The sequence below is a fragment of the Colobus angolensis genome, unplaced genomic scaffold, assembly GCF_000951035.1.
Source record: "Colobus angolensis palliatus isolate OR3802 unplaced genomic scaffold, Cang.pa_1.0 Scaffold3, whole genome shotgun sequence".
NCBI lineage: Eukaryota > Metazoa > Chordata > Mammalia > Primates > Cercopithecidae > Colobus > Colobus angolensis.
The window spans coordinates 30051429-30068865 of NW_012116265.1; the positions used below are offsets into that span (position 1 = coordinate 30051429).

General features: G+C 43.9%; 1 protein-coding gene across 1 annotated transcript in view; it reads right to left on the reverse strand.

The window, feature by feature from the left end:
• Window positions 1–3895: 3895 nt before the first annotated feature.
• Window positions 3896–17437, reverse strand: part of MTHFD1 (methylenetetrahydrofolate dehydrogenase (NADP+ dependent) 1, methenyltetrahydrofolate cyclohydrolase, formyltetrahydrofolate synthetase) — a 73098-nt gene continuing 59556 nt past the window's right edge. Inside the window, 6 exon segments of the mRNA XM_011949825.1 lie at window positions 3896–4138; window positions 5485–5578; window positions 9216–9368; window positions 10224–10331; window positions 14445–14622; window positions 15747–15847. Of these exon segments, the coding sequence (XP_011805215.1) occupies window positions 5489–5578; window positions 9216–9368; window positions 10224–10331; window positions 14445–14622; window positions 15747–15847 (630 nt within the window). The 3' untranslated portion in view covers window positions 3896–4138; window positions 5485–5488.

Below are 17437 nucleotides of genomic sequence, written 5' to 3' on the forward strand. Positions count from 1 at the left end.
AAAAAAAAAAAAAAAAAAGAAATACATTATACTAATAAGCAATTGAGAACTATTCTTTATTGAGATCCAAGGTATCTCAAAACTAGCAGTCCTGGGAGTTTGCAAGAGTTTCAGGCAAAAAATATGAGCTTATTTAAGTGAAGACAGGGTAGTATAGCTGTCTTATTTTTATTTTTATTTGAGACAGGGTCTTGCTCTGTTGCCCAGGCTGGAGTGCAGTGGTATAATCCCTGGCGCAAGCAATCCTCCTACCTCAGCCTCCCTTGCAGCTGGGACCACAGGTATGCGACCACATGCCCAGGTTCTTCTTTTTTTTCTTTGTAGAGATGGGGGTCTCCCTATGTTGCCCAGGCTGGTCTTGAACTCCTGAGCTCAAGCAATTCTCTTGCCTTGATCTCCTGAAGTGCTAAGATTACAAGTGTGAGCCACTATGCCCGGCCTTCACTTGCCTTTCTTTTAAACAAAATTAGTAAAAGGGAACTGAAAGGCAGTTTGAGGTAAGAGGTGAATTTATTTAGTATTTAAAGGGCAAATTCAGACAGACTTCCTTAAGGTATATTACAAACAAGTCATCCCTGACCTCCACCAACACACATACACACACAGAGTCACTCACACATAGTATAGTACTATAACATAGTGCACCATGGTTTTTCTTTAGGATATGACTAGAACTCAATGCTATATCTCTGTGTGTGTGTGTTTAATGTATCCAGTACCTCATGCATGAAAGAAACCTGTCATTCCTGAATTCAGGTAAGTGACAATGAAGGCTGTAAGCTATTACCCATATCATTGTCTACTACTCCATTAGTAGCTTTTCATTATATAACAGGAAATAGGCTATAAATATATTTCTCCAATCTGATGAGAAATTATCCAGACTATAGCTTATCATGTTAATATCACCAGATACAGTGTGCCAGTAAAATAGCTTACATATTTATCAGAGCAATACTCTACTGATCTTACCATTTCTCCCATCTTGATCTCTGCCTACCCACTGCCTGGGCCTATAGCTACCAAAAATGACTTATAGCTCCTTGTTAATAGCTCTTACATTTCAGAGGCCTTCTGGGAGTAAGCCCTTCAACCCCGTTCCCTGGGACACTATTGAATGAACCTGAGGCTCCAAGTCTCTGGTGGTTTCATCTGTTCCTGGGCACCATGAGGGCTGCACGGAGTCAACACAAACTCAGTAGTAATACTGTTGCAATCTGTTTAATGTGGCAGCACATAAATGCTATCTCTTTTGAAATAAGACTGTATGTACATCTTCAATGCACAGAAACAGCCTCTGAAGTGAGATCACAGAATGTACAATTTGTTTATCAGTAATGTTACTAATATGGGGAAGGAAGGCATTAGCAGCCCAGAGAAGAAAAAGGGACGGGGAAGCCACTCTCTGGAGGGACTCTTAGCACCAAGGTAAAGGCACTAGACCTTCTCTGCCAGCACATGCTAATAGTTACCCCAAGCACGAATGCTTCTATAGGTCTTTTTTATTTTGACAGAGGGTCTTGCTTTGTTGTGCAGGCTGGAGTGCAATGGCTCAGTCATAGCTCACTGTGGCCTCCAACTCCTGGGCTCAAGCAAACCTCTCACATCAGTCTCCCAAGCAGCTAGGACTACAAGCGTGCACCACACACTCAGCTGAATTTTGGGGTTTTGTTTTTTGTAGAGATGGGGTCTGACTTGTCCAGGTTAGTCTTGAACTCCTGGGCTCAAGTGATCCTCCTGCCTCAGCAGCCTGGACAAGACAGTGAGACCCCATCTCTACAAAAAACAAAACTCCAAAACTCAGCTGAGTGTGGTGGGATTACAGGTGTGAGCCACCATGCCCAGCCCCTACCAGTATTGAGGATTTAAACCCATGTGGTTTTTGGCAATATAAGAAAACCTAAATTCTTTAAGATGATCTTTAAGTAACCATATCTAACAAGACTGCATCCTTCCCTTGTCTATAAAATTAATTCCCAGCAAATCCCATTCCAGGTGAAGTTTCATAGGACATTTAAGAAATGTACTAGAAAACAGTCGGGCACAGTGGCTCACGCCTGTAATCCCAGCACTTTGGGAGGCCAAGGTGGGAGGATCACTTGAGGCCAGGAGTTTGAGACCAGCCTGGCCAACATGGCAAAACCCCATCTCTACTGAAAATACAAAAAGTTAGCCAGGCATGGTGGTGCGAACCTGTAATCCCAGCTACTTGGGAGGCTGAGGCGGGAGAATCGCTTGAACCTAGGAGGCAGAGGTTGCAGTGAGCCGAGATCACACCACTACACTCCAGCCTGGGCAACAAAGCACGACTCTTGTCACCCCTGGCAGAAAAAAAAAAGTACCAGAAGCAATAACTGTGCAAACAGGGCCTAGATGATGCTTTGCAACAGGAACTGACAAGTGCTTACAATGTGCCAGGCCCTGTACAAAGCATCTTAGATGATGTGTTTGAGTAATTCCAGAACCGCCCTCACGAGGTAGGTACCAACAGTGCTCCTATTTCCATGGTGAGGATGTGAAGGCAGGGAGGTGGGTGAGGCTCTACGCCAGAGCTGGGGCTCTGCATTGTGACCCCTTTGCCATATGCCTCTCAAGGCACTGCTTCATTTCTGTGGACTGTAAAATCGACTGTATTACCACATTGATGTGGGCCTAGGGAATTAAAAATAATAAAACCAAGGTCACTGGGGAAACATACTGCTCTCCCAACATCAGCAGGGTTTAGCACTGGCACCAGTGAGATGCAGCATCCTCTGGAAGGATCCAGTGGAGGAAGACAGAGGGGAAAAGGGAAGGAAACAAATGGGAGAGGAAGAACAGAGATAGAAGATAAAGAACAAGAAGAGAAGGAAAAATATTTTCTTTTTTTTTTTAGACAGAGTCTAGCTCTGTCTCTCAGGCTGGAGTGTAGCAGCATGATCCTAGCTCACTACAGCCTGACTCCTGGGTTAAAGCAATTCTCGTGCCTCAGCCTCCCAAGTAGCTGGGATTATAGGTGTCTGCCACCACACCCAGCTAATTTTTTGTATTTTTGGTAGAGACAGGGTTTTACCATGTTGGTCAAGCTGGTCTGGAACTCCGGACCTCAAGTGATCCGCCCACCTAGGCCTCCCAAAGTGCTGGGATTATGGGCATGAGCCACCACCACGCCCAGCCAGAAGAGGAGGAAAAAAATATTAGGTTGGTGCAAAAGTAATTGTGGTTTTTACCAACCTAATGTTTTAGGAAAAAGAAAGTCTGGGTCAGGCATGGCGGCTCATGCCTATAATCCCAGCTACTTGGGAGGCTGAGGCAGGAGAATCGCTTGAACCCAGGAGATGGAGATTGCAGTGAGCTGAGATCGCGCCACTGTACTCCAGCCTGGATAACAGAGACACTGTCTCAAAAAAAAAAAGAAAAGAAAAAAAGAAAAAAAGGAAGTCTGTAGGGAAGGGTAGAGCCCAGGCATTTAGAAGAAACTCAATGAATACTTGCTGCACCAACAGAGGCGAGGCTCACCTAAGGCTGGTGCTGTATGACCATCCTTCTTGAGAACTCTAAACATAGAGAGTGCTAAAGTTGTGACAGAAATGGGAATTCCAAGGAAGTTCAGGCAAAAACTTGTATAAGCAATACTTCCTCAGGGTAGAAAAACAAAATTCAACAACAAAGGTATAAGATAAAAAGGTAAGTCATCAGCTTCCAACCCGACCCTCCCAAGAGGTCCCCTGAATTATGTGTCCTCTCAGAAATACATAAGCATGCATGCGTTTCCCTCCAAACACAACAGTATCATAAAAGGCACACTGCAACTTGCATCTTCAGCCCAAGGGTCTGCCTGACAAGTGAGCTCACAAAGGATGGCAGAGACCTGTGGCACAGTCTATTAAGGCTGTAATTCATATTGCAACACCAAGATGGCAAAATTATTTCCTTTTATTCTGTGGAATGTCACTAAAGTAAATAGACATGTGCATAATTTAGGTTAATTTATACATGATGAGAATTAAGGCTGAAAATGACTTCCGGGGAAACTCCTACTATTAGTTTCTGGGCAGGGGCTGACTTCTCTTGGCTTCCTTATACTTCCTAACTCCTAGTGGGCCTGAATAGACACTGGCCAGACTTTCAAAGTAGCTTCTTGAAGATGGATGAGGATCTGGAAGGAAAAACAAACAAGAAATAAATGTTTTCTCTAAGCACTGAAATGTTTCCTGTTCCTTCCATACTGCACCATTACCCACTCACATTGCCAGAGTTGTTAACATTTACATCCTTTCCCGCCACCAGCTCTTCTAGGACATGTCCATAAATGGACTTGAATAGTGTTCTAGCATCAAACTACAGTTTGCTTCTACTTGGACCTTAACTTTCTCAAATAATGCAAGAGCTTTTGTTTTGTACTATGACCATTTGATATCCTTGTCTTTTCTAGCTTTTTCTAGTCTTTCTCAGGTGCTTCCCCAACCTGTTTCACACTGGATTTGTAACTCTAGGTCATTTGCATGCTTGTCAGAATGCCCCTTCACTAATGTCCAAATGAGGCTTCAGTTTCCCAAAACTCATGTCTTCCTTTTTTCTTGGTTAATTCCTCATTTTGCTAAGTACATTGCTAAATAACTTCTTAGGAAGAGATGTGGGGCGGCAAACCCTTGCATGTCTGAAAACATCCAGATAGATTCGGTTAGGTGTGAGCACATGTTGAAAGTCATCTTCCCTGTGACCTTACAGGACACTCCTCCATTGTCTAAAAGCTTCTTATTACCAATAAGACGGGTGTTAAGTCTAGTTCTCATTTTTTTCATAGGCAAGCCACTTTTTTATTCTCTGGAGAAAGATGTTAGGATTTTCACGTTTGACATTTTTGAAATTTCAACAGGACGTGTCTAAGAATATAAGTGCACACTGCAGCTTGCTTCTTCAGCCCCAAGGACCTGCCTAAGGAGAGACACATCCTGTTGAAATTTCAAAAATATCAAACAATGCAACGTCACTCACTGCAGTCGGTACTCAGGGCCCTTTCACCTAAGGCCCTAAGAACTTCCAGATTGGTCCTGTTTCCTTCTATTTTCTATTATACTTCCTAAGACATTTACTAACTCTTGCCTTCTAACTCCCTATTCAGAGTATATAGACCGTCAGCTGTTCCTGACCTGCAATGTGTCATCAACTCTGAACCCCAAGCCTCCTGGGGCTTCAGCAGAGGGAGTCTAATGCCTCCTGTAGTTTCCTCTGTAGTTTATTGGACAGCAGTTTTCTCCCCTACACTGTCAACCAGTGAGAAGCCATGCTGCACTTCTTCCAAAAATGTGTTGAAATATAAATATTTCAACTCATTGGTTATTGCCAACTCTCATTCCTATCCCCTCTCCCCTCAGGGAAGTCTGAAAAGAAATGTTTTGAAAGCATTAGAATGTGAATTTTTATAGCGTCAGTTTGAGCTCTATAATTCATAAATAAGCTACATAAGGAAAAAAGCAAAATTCTTACCCAGTAACAACTTACCTGTTTAGAATAATCCATTCACCTGTTGTGTTTCAGGGTCCAAATCAATATCATAAAAACAGGGCCGGGTGGGGAGTCCAGGCATTGTGCTCATCTAGGATGTAAAAAAGCATTACAAATAAACTAAAGCTGGGCACAGTGGCTCCCACCTGTAATACCAGGCTGAGGTGGGAGGATCACTTGAGGCCAGGAGTTCTAAACCACCCTGGGCAACATGGTGAGATCCCCACCTCTACAGAAAATAAAAAATGAGCTGGGTATGATGGCATGTGCCTGTAGTTCCAGCTACCTGGGATGCTAAGGCAGGAGGATTGCTTGGGGCTAGGAGGTTGAGGCTACAGTAAGCCATGATCATCCCATTGCCTGGGTGACAGAGTGAGGCCATGTCTAAAATAAACGTAAAGTTATCTTTACTTTCACTTTTCCTTCAGAAAGAAAGCCCAAGGCACAAAGATAGAACACCATTTTATAGTTGTCAATAAAGTGGGTACTCTTCTTGTTACACATTAAAAATCAAGTCACTAATCCTGTTAAAAAACTCAGACTTGGCCGGGCGCGGTGGCTCAAGCCTGTAATCCCAGCAGTTTGGGAGGCCGAGACGGGCGGATCACGAGGTCAGGAGATCGAGACCATCCTGGCTAACACAGTGAAACCCCATCTCCACTAAAAAATACAAGAAACGAGCCGGGCGAGGTGGCGGGCGCCTGTAGTCCCAGCTACTCGGGAGGCTGAGGCAGGAGAATGGCGTAAACCTGGGAGGCAGAGGTTGCAGTGAGCCGAGATTGTGCCACTGCACTCCAGCCTGGGTGACAGAGCGAGACTCCATCTCAAAAAAAAAAGAAATTGATTCCTCATGTCCTTCTGCAAACCAAATGCCAGCCTTGTCTGTCATCTTCCATGTGGTCACAAGCAGTAGCAGGTGTTTCCACCTTCACCTTACAAGAGTGAGTGTTGGGGAGTGGAGAAGTTGCTCACTCACCTCCTCAGCTCACGCTTTGCAAGACCAAAAGGAGGCGTGGGGCTTGTCTGCTTTTAAATTTTGTTTTATTCAGTCTTGCTAGCTGAGCTGCCCATGTGATTTTTGCTTCCGCAACACGACGATAGGAGTTAGTATCCTTTAACTTGGGCCAAGACACTTTTGTACATAATCTAGACGGTTTTATAATCACTATTCTTACTGGCCCAAAATGGCCTTCTAAAACTAAACTTGTAATGCTTACAAATTATATTTGTACTCACTGCTTTTCTAAAGACTCAGCTTTGACAAATTTCTACTTAGATGCAAATATGTATGGCTTGCAAGTGAAAACTCAGTATATTTTTATCTGTAACAATGTCCTATATAATGAATACACACAAGTTCCAAATTAAATCTAGACAGGAAAACAGCTTAGGTTACTTCTAAAACTTAACTATAAAAAGGTTATTAAAAAACAATGAGTCATCTTCTGTAACACAAAACATCATCAATACTTTAGAAAACCTCATTCTGACTGACTTCTGAGTACCAGTCAATATTCCCCAAAACACATTATAGGGATCTGACAACTGGTTTATATTCTCATATCGTGTAAGAGGTAAGGAGGTGCTAGGTGTGAGACAAGTAGGAGAAAGGAAAGGATGGGTCCTTAGACCCAGCAGAAAAACCAGAAGATGACATTATAAAGATAAAAGACACATGCCCATTGTTGTAGACGTACATGTACATGTCAGCAGAAAACCCTAAAGATGGTTCCACAAACAGTGATGAGTAGGATTTTTAATATTTTCACTCATTCCTCAAGAGGATTTTCCCTCCTAAACACTGGTCACTGATAATCAGAAAATACACAAAAAAAGAAAATATTATGTGTACACACATGTATGAACCTAGATATAGTTCTGAAAAGAAGCCATCACACTTTGAATTAATATAGAAAATATTCAAATCATCTGAGTCCTGTTAAGGCCCCAGCGGCAACTGGAAGGTATTAGAATAGTGATTAAACCATTTGATCATGTGTGGAAACATCTTGGTCCAACTTAAAGTTGAAGGCCTCTGCCGCATGCTTTGTTCTAAATGAGAAAGTCTTGAGTTGGGCAGGCTGTGTCTCTCTCCACCTTACAGCCTGACTCTTACCGGCCTGGCTGCTTCCAGATTTGCTTTCACCTCTCCTGTTATCCTTCTCTTCATGTGAAGATCAAAAGTGACAAGAAAGAGTACAGCTACCCCTCTTTCAGCTGGTAGTTGGTGACAACTTCTCCAAAAAGAACACCACATATTTCTGCAGTATTCAAGGTGCTGGGTAAAAATGGTGGAACATTCCTACCAAAGGGGATTTCTACAAATCCTGGAGACTGATGTACATCATAGCAAAGCTAAGCCTCCTGCTCTCTAGAGGGCTAAGGAGGCAGTGAGATGCAGGCATTTGTGCTAAGCACCACTGTGATGTGATGATGTTGCCCTACAGTGTGAGCTGAGGGCAGCAGGGCTCTCACCTTTCATAATTTGCCCAAGGCCAAGATCTGAAGAGGTGAAAATGGATTCAGCTCTAATGTCCTATGTTTTCAACTCTATAATGCCACCTTCTGCCACTTTCTTACTATACTGAAAGAATGACATAAATGCAAAAGGAGATATGTTGGTTTCTTTTCCATGTGTGTTGGTTTAGTTTAATATTTCTTTTTTTTTTTTGAGACGGAGTCTCACTCTGTCGCCCAGGCTGGAGTGCAGTGGCCGGATCTCAGCTCACTGCAAGCTCCACCTCCCGGGTTTCCGCCATTCTCCTGCCTCAGCCTCCCGCCTAGCTGGGACTACAGGCGCCATCTCACCTGGCTAGTTTTTTGTATTTTTTAGTAGAGACGGGGTTTCACCATGTTAGCCAGGATGGTCTCGATCTCCTGACCTTGTGATCCGCTCGTCTCGGCCTCCCAAAGTGCTGGGATTACAGGCTTGAGCCACCGCGCCCGGCCTAGTTTAATATTTCAATCCTTTATTGCATGGCAGTGTAATCTGTAGATATAGGATACGGGGCAGATTTAGGGGATAACCTAGATTCAGGATCCATGTTAACCTTGGAACAATGTCAGCCCAAACTATAATTATGTCCTTAAGCATCCCTCCCCTCTGCTTCCTAGTTGGCAATATTCTTCCTTGAATATGCATAAAATCTGTAAGATAAGAAAGCATTGGATACCTCGTTCACCTTGAAGTGTAAATAAGCAACCTCACCTTTCATATCTTAAGGGTCCCATTTGCATTTTTTAATGGGGAAATTCCTTACTCAAAAATAATAAACCCGCTGAATTTCAGGCATAAGTTCTAGGCCTGTCAGCAAGACCCTGGGGGTATAAAACCTCTGTCCCTACCTCCTAGGGCTGTTGGGGGACTGAGTTAATCTATGTAAGGCTCTCAAGAAACATTAACTGTGATTATGTTAGCACTACCCCAGCCTATCAACTGGGATCATCCTAGATTCAGTGAAGGACATACTGCCCCTGGGAAACAGAATTTTTTATTCAGTATGAGTAGTTATGGCATCATTCTTGAATTGACACCAAGATGGTCCACAGCAAGAGCTATATAGGTCCTGCTTTATAGCTTATGATCCACAGCAATCATAATAGGCCTGATTCCAATTTTCTTCTGTGCAGCGAACTCTGCTCACTTGGCATTTGCTTGATGGTTTCAGCAACACACTTCAGACAAGAAGTGCAGATGTGCCCGCTCCTCCCTTGCAGCACACACTTACCGTTCCGACTAAGGGGTACAGAAAACCAGCCCCGACACTGGCACGGATGTCACGAATGGGCAGAACGAAGCCTGTAGGGACACCTTTTTGCTCTGGGTTGTGAGACAAAGACAAGTGTGTTTTAGCCATGCAGATGGGGAGATTCCCAAAGCCCTGGGGAAAGAAGGAAAGGCAAATGAAAAGATGACAACACAGCAATGACCATCTGGGCCCTGTGATTACATGGATTCTTCCTTCCATTTATTTGAAACATCCAACTCCCTTTATATACATCTCTACCTTGCTGTCCTCCAGCTTATTTATTATGCCAAAAAAAAAAGAACTCTGTTGAGTGACGGAGTTATGTACTCACAACTGTAGTCCACAGTGAATATTTTATTTCCATCTATGGAAATAACATAAAACCAATTTAAAATAACAGTTTGGAGTAGATATGAGAATAAAATTGGAGAGGGTCAGGTGCAGTGGCTCATGACTGCAAATTCCAGCACTTTGGGAGACTGAGATGGGTAGACTGCTTGAGCCTAGGAGTTCAAGACCAGCCTGGGCAACATGGCAAAACTCCATCCCTACAAAAAACACAAAAATTAGCCAGGTGCGGTGGTGCGTGCCTGTAGGCCCAGCTACTCAGGAGGCTGAGGTGGGAGGATCGCTTGAGCCTAGGAGTCAGAGGCTGCAGTGAGCTGAAATTGTACCACTGCACTCTAGCCTGGGCAATGGAGCCAGACCTTGTCTCAAACAAAAAAACGAAAACTGGAGACATTCTCAATATTTTGATAAGACATTCTGTATTTCCTCATGGATTTCTACACATTCATATACCGCCTATGGGTAAATAAAGAACCAGGGACTGTGCCGCCTAATCCAAACCCAGTATTTCAGAGGAGAGAAGGCTGCCACCCACAGAAGTGAAGCAATGGGTACTTGCCAGGGCTGGGAGGACCCAGAGATTGTGACTCCAGGCCTGCTTTGCAAAGAGTTGAAAAGACAAACTAACCAAAAATCTACCTGCTTTGTGTAGACTTCAGCTTTGTGTTGAGCTTCGGGGAGTAATTCAATGTCATCTGCTCCATAGATCTTCTGTGCAATGATCCTGATTTTATCCTCCACTGGGAGCTAAAGCACAAGAAAGAGATGGTGACACCATGACTGGACACATGTGAGGACATTTAACCAGAACATAGCCACATTCTAGGTCAGAGTCCCTAAAAGGGGCAGAAGATGGTTTTTATATAAATATATATATATAAGCAAATAGTTTGAGGTTGACTGGGTTAAGAACACTTTCTCTTTCCTTTTTTTTTTTTTTTGAGATGGAATTCCAGCCAGGCTGGAGTGATCTCAGTTCACTGCAACCCCTGCCCCCCGGGTTCAAGCAATTCGCCTGCCTCAGCCTCCCGAGTAGCTGGGATTATAGGCATGCACCACCAAACCCAGCTAATTTTGTATTTTTAGTAGAGGGAGAGTTTCTCCATGTTGGTCAGGCTGGTCTCGAACTCCCAACCTCAGGTGATCTGCCCGCCTTGGCATCCCAAAGTGCTGGGATTACAGGTGTGAGCCACCTCGCCCGGCCAGGAACACTTTCTTTTAATATCAAGCCTCAGATTTTATAAGTGAAAATGTCCCACAGAGGTAAAGTTTTTATATCTATATATGCATACATATATATATAATACATATATATAGAGACATAGATACACACATATATTCATATATATTAAGGTTTTATGTAAGTACATATTTAAAATCTCTTGCTAAGTACATCATAAACAGGATTGCTGACTACCCAAGAATAATTATTTCTTCATAAATAAAAAGTAGATGTTCGGGCTGGGTATGGTGGCTCATCCCTATAATCCCAGCACTTTGGGAGGAGGCCAAGGCAGGAGGATCACTTGAGCCTAGGAGTTTGAAACCAGCCTGGGCAACATGGCAACACTCTGTCTCTTTAAAAAATAAAAATGTTTAAATAATAAAAATTTAAAAGTAGATGTTCTAATACTGGAGATCAGTCCTGTCAAACCAGATCTGGGAACACTGTTTATGAAATAAGACAACCAATGTCCATCTACATAATTCCCAGTTTGTATATGAGAGGCAGATGCTACCCTTAATACAACTGATTAAGTGCAAGCACCAGGAATTAGGAAATAGTCATAAAAGCAAAATCACCTAGGTATTGGAAAAAACAACCCAGTGATTTACATGATCAACATGCATTGGGTGCGTCCACTTTCTGTGGCACCTGAAGCAAACAGTGCAGTGGACAGAGACCAATGATCTGGCTGGTGAGGGCTCAGTCCCATGGGCTGTTTCCTCTGGGGCAAAGCCTTCAGAGAAGTGGAGCTGGTTTCTTAAATGCTGTGTAGACTAGTTCAGGGCATTAAGATTCAGAGAGAACAGCATAGGGAGAGGTTGCCTAAAGGAAATGAGAAGGAAAGCTACTCATGGGTAATTTGGATGAGCAAATTACAAAAATTAGGCAATATATCTGGCTTTATACTCCCCAGCAACTAAAGCTAAAAGAACATATTAGGCAAGGTTTTATTTATTTATTCGAGACAGAGTTTTGCACTCGTTGCCCAGGCTGGTGTGCAATGGCGTCATCTCAGCTCACTGCAACCTCTGCCTCCCGGGTTCAAGTGATTCTCCTGCCTCAGCCTCCCAAGTAGCTGGGATCACAGGCGTGTGCTACCACGCTTGGCTAATTTTATATTTTTAGTAGAGACGGAGTTTCACCATTTTGGTCAGGCTAGTCTCGAACTCCTGACCTTAGGTGATCCACCGCCTCAGCCTCCCAAAGTGCTGGGATTACAGGCGCCCAGCCAAATTTTGTTTTTAAAAGGAGCAATAATCAATATCTATAAGAACAAAAATTCCCTTTTGAACTAAACAGTGATAATTTATGAAGGGGCTTTGTATAATGGACATGAATAAAGTGAATCTTCAATAAGGACTTTATAAAGATGAAACAGATTATTTTCATATGCATCTCATAACTGGAGCTCTATAAATGCCAAGGCACATTTAGAACTTCTGAAGCAAAAGCACTTTGGTTGAAGGGTGATTTAAGACTAGCAGACGCTGAGTAAGACAAAAAGTGGCAGCCTCCTGTTTGCCAGAACGGATAAAAGTTTCAAGTAGAAATGGGTTCTAAAGTCCATATGTCCCTGCTCTTCCAGGTCTCCTGCTGGTTTTCAAGGACTGGGTTTCCAGTCTTGGGTGCTATGCATGGGAGCGCGGAGAGGGTGCCTATAAATGCTTTGCATTTGTGTACAAATTTGTGTTTATGGCATTTTTCTAAAAAGATGATTGCTGAACAGATTTTAAAACTTGTCTATAAAACCAAAGCTCAACAGGAGAATATCAATGTCAATGTTAATTAACTGTAAGTGTATTATATCTGCAAGGAGCAAAGACAAATAAGAGAACACTAAAACCCAAGAGTAATAAGTTTATTCCTTCTGGTTTTTCAGGGCTATTTTTGAAAGTCTATGATTATCTATTAAAAACCAAGCCAGGCCAGGCACAGTGGCTCATGCCTATAATCTCAGCACTTTGGGAGGCTGAGGCAGGAGGATCACTTGAGCCCAGGAGTTCAAGACCAGCCTGAGCAATATAGGGAGACCCATTCACTACAAGAAAAATAAAATAAAACAAACTTTTTTTTTTTGAGACGAAGTTTCGCACTTGTTGCCCAGGCTAGAGTGCGTGCAGTGGTGCGATCTCAGCTCATTGCAACCTCCACCTCCCGGGTTCAAGCAATTCTCCTGCCTCAACCTTCCAAGTAGCTGGGATTACAGCTACCTGCCACCATGCCCAGCTAATTTTTTTTATTTTTAGTAGAGATGGGGTTTCACCATGTTGGCGAGGCTGGTCTCCAACTCCTGACCTTAGGTGATCCACCTGCCTCGGCCTCCCAAAGTGCTGGGATTACAGGGGTGAGCCACTGCGCCCGGCCAATAAAACAAATTAGCCAGGCTTGGTAGTACATGTCTGTCGTCCCACCTACTTAGGAGGCTGAGGTGGGAGGACCACTTGGGCCCAGGAGGTTGAGGCCGCAGTGTGCCATGATTGTACCACTGCACTCCAGCCTGAGCAACAGAGCAAGATGCTGTTTTAAAACAAAAAACAAACAAACAAACAAAAAAACCAAGCCAAAAACTAGCCTAGAGAATAGGAAAATTAACTACAGCATATATCTCATATTCCTAACAAAGTTTCCAATTGTTGTTTCCATACCACTCAATGTCAAATCACATCCTGAAATACATTGGACAGATAAATGAAAACAAAACACAACCCTATAATAAGAACAACCTTTTCCTGAACTAACTTTATTGTATCATAAACAGGGCTCTACTTAGACCAGGTGTAATTTAATTTGCTTAGTGATGGAAAAAATGATGAAACTTCCTGGAGTACTTTGGTTTTGCATGTGAGGACCCTGAAATTGAGGAAGCACCTTACTGGGAAGTGAGCTTGGGGGCACACTTCTTTCCCTCATTACTGAAAAGCCATCAGAAAAATTTTGTAAGCTCGATGCAGCCCCTTACCAATCTGCTACATGGTTGGTGCCTTGTGTTAAATGCTACAGTGAACTACATATTTGGTCTATACGTAACCTTCTCTTCTGCCACCTGTACTTTGACCCTTTTCAAAGTTAGGATATGAGCAACAGTTACCCCTCCACCCTGGGGTATTCCTGCTTAAATTCCGTCTGTAAGTGAGCAATGGCATATGTTTATAAGAAGGCTATCTGGGCGGACGCAGTGGCTCACACCTGTAATCCCAGCACTTTGGGAGGCTGAGGTGGGTGGATCACGAGGTCAGGAGTTCGAGACCAGCCTGGCCAAGATGGTGAAACCCCGTCTCTACTTAAAAAATAAAAAAATTAGCCGGGCACGGTGGCAGACGCCGGTAATCCCACCTACTCGGGAGGCTGAGGCAGGAGAATCACTTGAACCCAGGAGGCAGAGGTTGCAGTGAGCTGAGATCATGCCTCTGTACTCTAGCCTGGGCAAAAGAGCAAGACTCTGTCTCAAAAATAAAAAGAAGGCTGTCTACAGGTCGTAGTCCAGGCTGTGGTTGTGTAACTCACCTACGTGGGAATCAAACCACAAGGCTGAAGCTGCGAAGCATGGGGCTCTAACAGAAGTAGCCACACAGAAATTTCATTGTGCCCTTTTCATCTTTTTTCTTTTTTTTTGCAAACAGCAAATCACCCACCTTGAGGTCATAAAGGAGCTGGAAGCTGCTGGGTGCTTGTGCTGCTCTCTGGACGGCCTGAGCCAGGGCTAAGGCACCCTTGCCCCCTTCTGCCCAGTGAGTGCACTTCACGGCATCAAAAGCCCCATGTTCTCTGGAAAGGCGGCTGATGAGGTCCAGCTCAGCCTCTGTGTCTGTCCTGTAAAGGAAGCACTTCATATGAAAGCATGGAAAATAGCTGGAGAGACACAGTCTGTCTTCTTTTTGCCATTAAACCTCATGTGAATCACCCACTGATAAACGAACACTAAATAAGAAATTCAGCCTGGGTTTGAATCTCAGGTCTGAAACTTATGAGCTGGTGACTTTTGGCCAGTTACCTAAGCTTTATGTGCTTCAATTTCCACCTGGGTAATATGAGAATAATCACAGCACTTATTTCATTGGGACATCATGAGACTCAGATGGTAAATCCATGTAAAGTACTCGGAAAATTCCCAGCACTCCACAAGGAATCAGTAAATATTAGCTTTTAAGAATTCTGGGCTGGGTGCAGTGGCTCAAGCCTGTAATCCCAGCACTTTGGGAGGCCGAGACGGGCGGATCACAAGGTCAGGAGATCGAGACCATCCTGGCTAACACGGTGAAACCCCATCTCTACTAAAAATGCAAAAAATTAGCCAGGCATGGTGGCAGGCGCCTGTAGTCCCAGCTACTTGGGAGGCTGAGGCAGGAGAATGGCATGAACCTGGGAGGCGGAGCTTGCAGTGAGCAGAGATCGTACCACTGCACTCCAGCCTGGGCGATAGAGAGAGACTTGGTCTCAAAAAAAAAGAAGAATTTCGGTTCGCATTCTACTGTGGTGAGGCCATTATAACAAAACCCTGACCACCAGTGCAATACCTAAACAACCCACACAAGTTCTTGCATGACCCCTTCCAGTGTAATATGCCCAATTCTTTGTCAAGACAACATCCCACCAGATCTAGTAAAATAATGGAACACTATAGGCCTATGACCTTCTGTTAGCATAAAAGGCCTCTAAAGTTGAAAAAGGAACACCGAACTTCAGGCTTGTGTGTTACTTCCCCCAGTGGAAAGGAAAAGGGCCCACAGGAGCTGAATCTGACTTTGGGACCCTCGGTGGGTGAGGTGGTGAGCCTGCTGTGACGTACGCAGTGCCTGTCATGGTGCTGGCTGAAACCACAGGCTATAACTAATAGCAGCAACTGAAAAACAAAATAAAGCTAAAAGCAGTGCTGTACACAGTCAGCTCCAGGAGATTTTCCACATTCATCCTTTTCTCTTACACTCTACACTTACTTGAATGCATTCACGGCCACTACTACTGGAATTCCAAACATTCTGGCATTTTCAATTTGTTTCTTCAAGTTACTGAAGCCTTTTTCAACCAGCTCCAGGTTCTATAAAAACAACAGTGAAAGGTCTATGAGATCAGAGAGTTGAAAACCACTGCAGGTTCTTCTTCAAAGGCAAACAACCTCCTTGAGCCAGCAGCCACTCACTGTCAGGACAAGGAGGCCAAGAAAGAAGAGAAGGTCCCTTGGTGTATTTCTTCCAGTGCAGTGAGTGGATGCTATGGAGGACTGCAGCTTTCACTCCAGCCTATGACACTAGAGTAGTGCTTGTTTCCCAGCCTTCGAGAAAAAAAGTGCTGGTATATTTGCTGTCATTATGCCATAACATTATAGCTTATTTGCTGTTTGAAAGGAGTTAGTTACCCTTACCCAAATTATATTTACAAATTGTGTTTTTAGATTTTATGTATTCGTAGGGGTATGATAATACAAATTGACTCTACTCGGCACAGCACAGACCCTTCCATCAGAAGACAGAGTCTAACAGCATAGTGGCTGGCACAGAAGAGGTATTCGTTATATGGCTGCCGTAAATACTGCCAGGAAATATGAAGTAAGCAGTGATGTTTTCAAAGGTTTTAATGAACTCGGCTGTGAATGAAGGCAAGAAATAAGATAAATACTGTCTTTAGGAATCAGGCCAGTGGCTGGGCCCAGTGGCTCACACTTGTAATCCCAGGACTTTGGGAGGCCAAGGCAGGAGAATCCACTTGAGCCCAGGAGTTTGAGATGAGCCTAAGAAACATAACAAGACCCTGTCTCTACAATTGAAAAGTTAATGAAAAGAAAAAAAAAAAAGGCTGGGTCTGGTGGGGTGGCTCACACCTGTCATCCCAGCACTTTGGGGGGGACGAAGTGGGTGGATCACAAGGTCAAGAGATTGAGACTATACTGGCCAACATTGTGAAACCACGTATCTACTAAAAATATAAACATTAGCTAGGTGTGGTCGTGGGCACCTGTAGTCCCAGCTACTTGGGAGGCTGAGGGAGGAGAATCACTTGAACCCCAGAGGCGGAGGTTGCAGTGAGCCAAGATTACACCACTGCACTTCAGCCTGGCGAAAGAGCAAGACTCCATCTCAAAAAAAAAAAAAAATCGAGCTGGATGTGGTAGCTCACACCTGTAATCCCAGTAGTTTGGCAGGCTGCAATTGGAGGATCACTTGCACCCAGGTGTTCGACACCAGCCTGCCTGGGCAACATCGGGAGACCCTGTCTCTACGAAAAATTAAAAACCTAGCCTGGTGTGGTGGCATGTTCCTGTTCTTCCAGGTAGTTGGGAGACTGAAACAGGAAGACTGCTTGAGCCCAAGAGTTAGAGGCTGCAGCTATGATCACGCCTATGATCTCCAGCCTAGGTGACAGAGTGAGACCCTGTCTGTCAAAAAAAAAAACAAAAACCAGCCAGGCGCGGTGGCTCACGCGGTCAGGAGATCGAGACCATTTGGCTAACATGGTGAAACCCCATCTCTAATAAAAATACAAAAAAATTAGCCAGACGTGGTGGCAGACGCCTGTAGTCCCAGCTACTTGGGGGTTGAGGCAGGAGAATCACTTGAACCCAGGAGGCAGAGGTTGCAGTGAGCTGAGATCATGCCTCTGTACTCTAGCCTGGGCAAAAGAGCAAGACTCT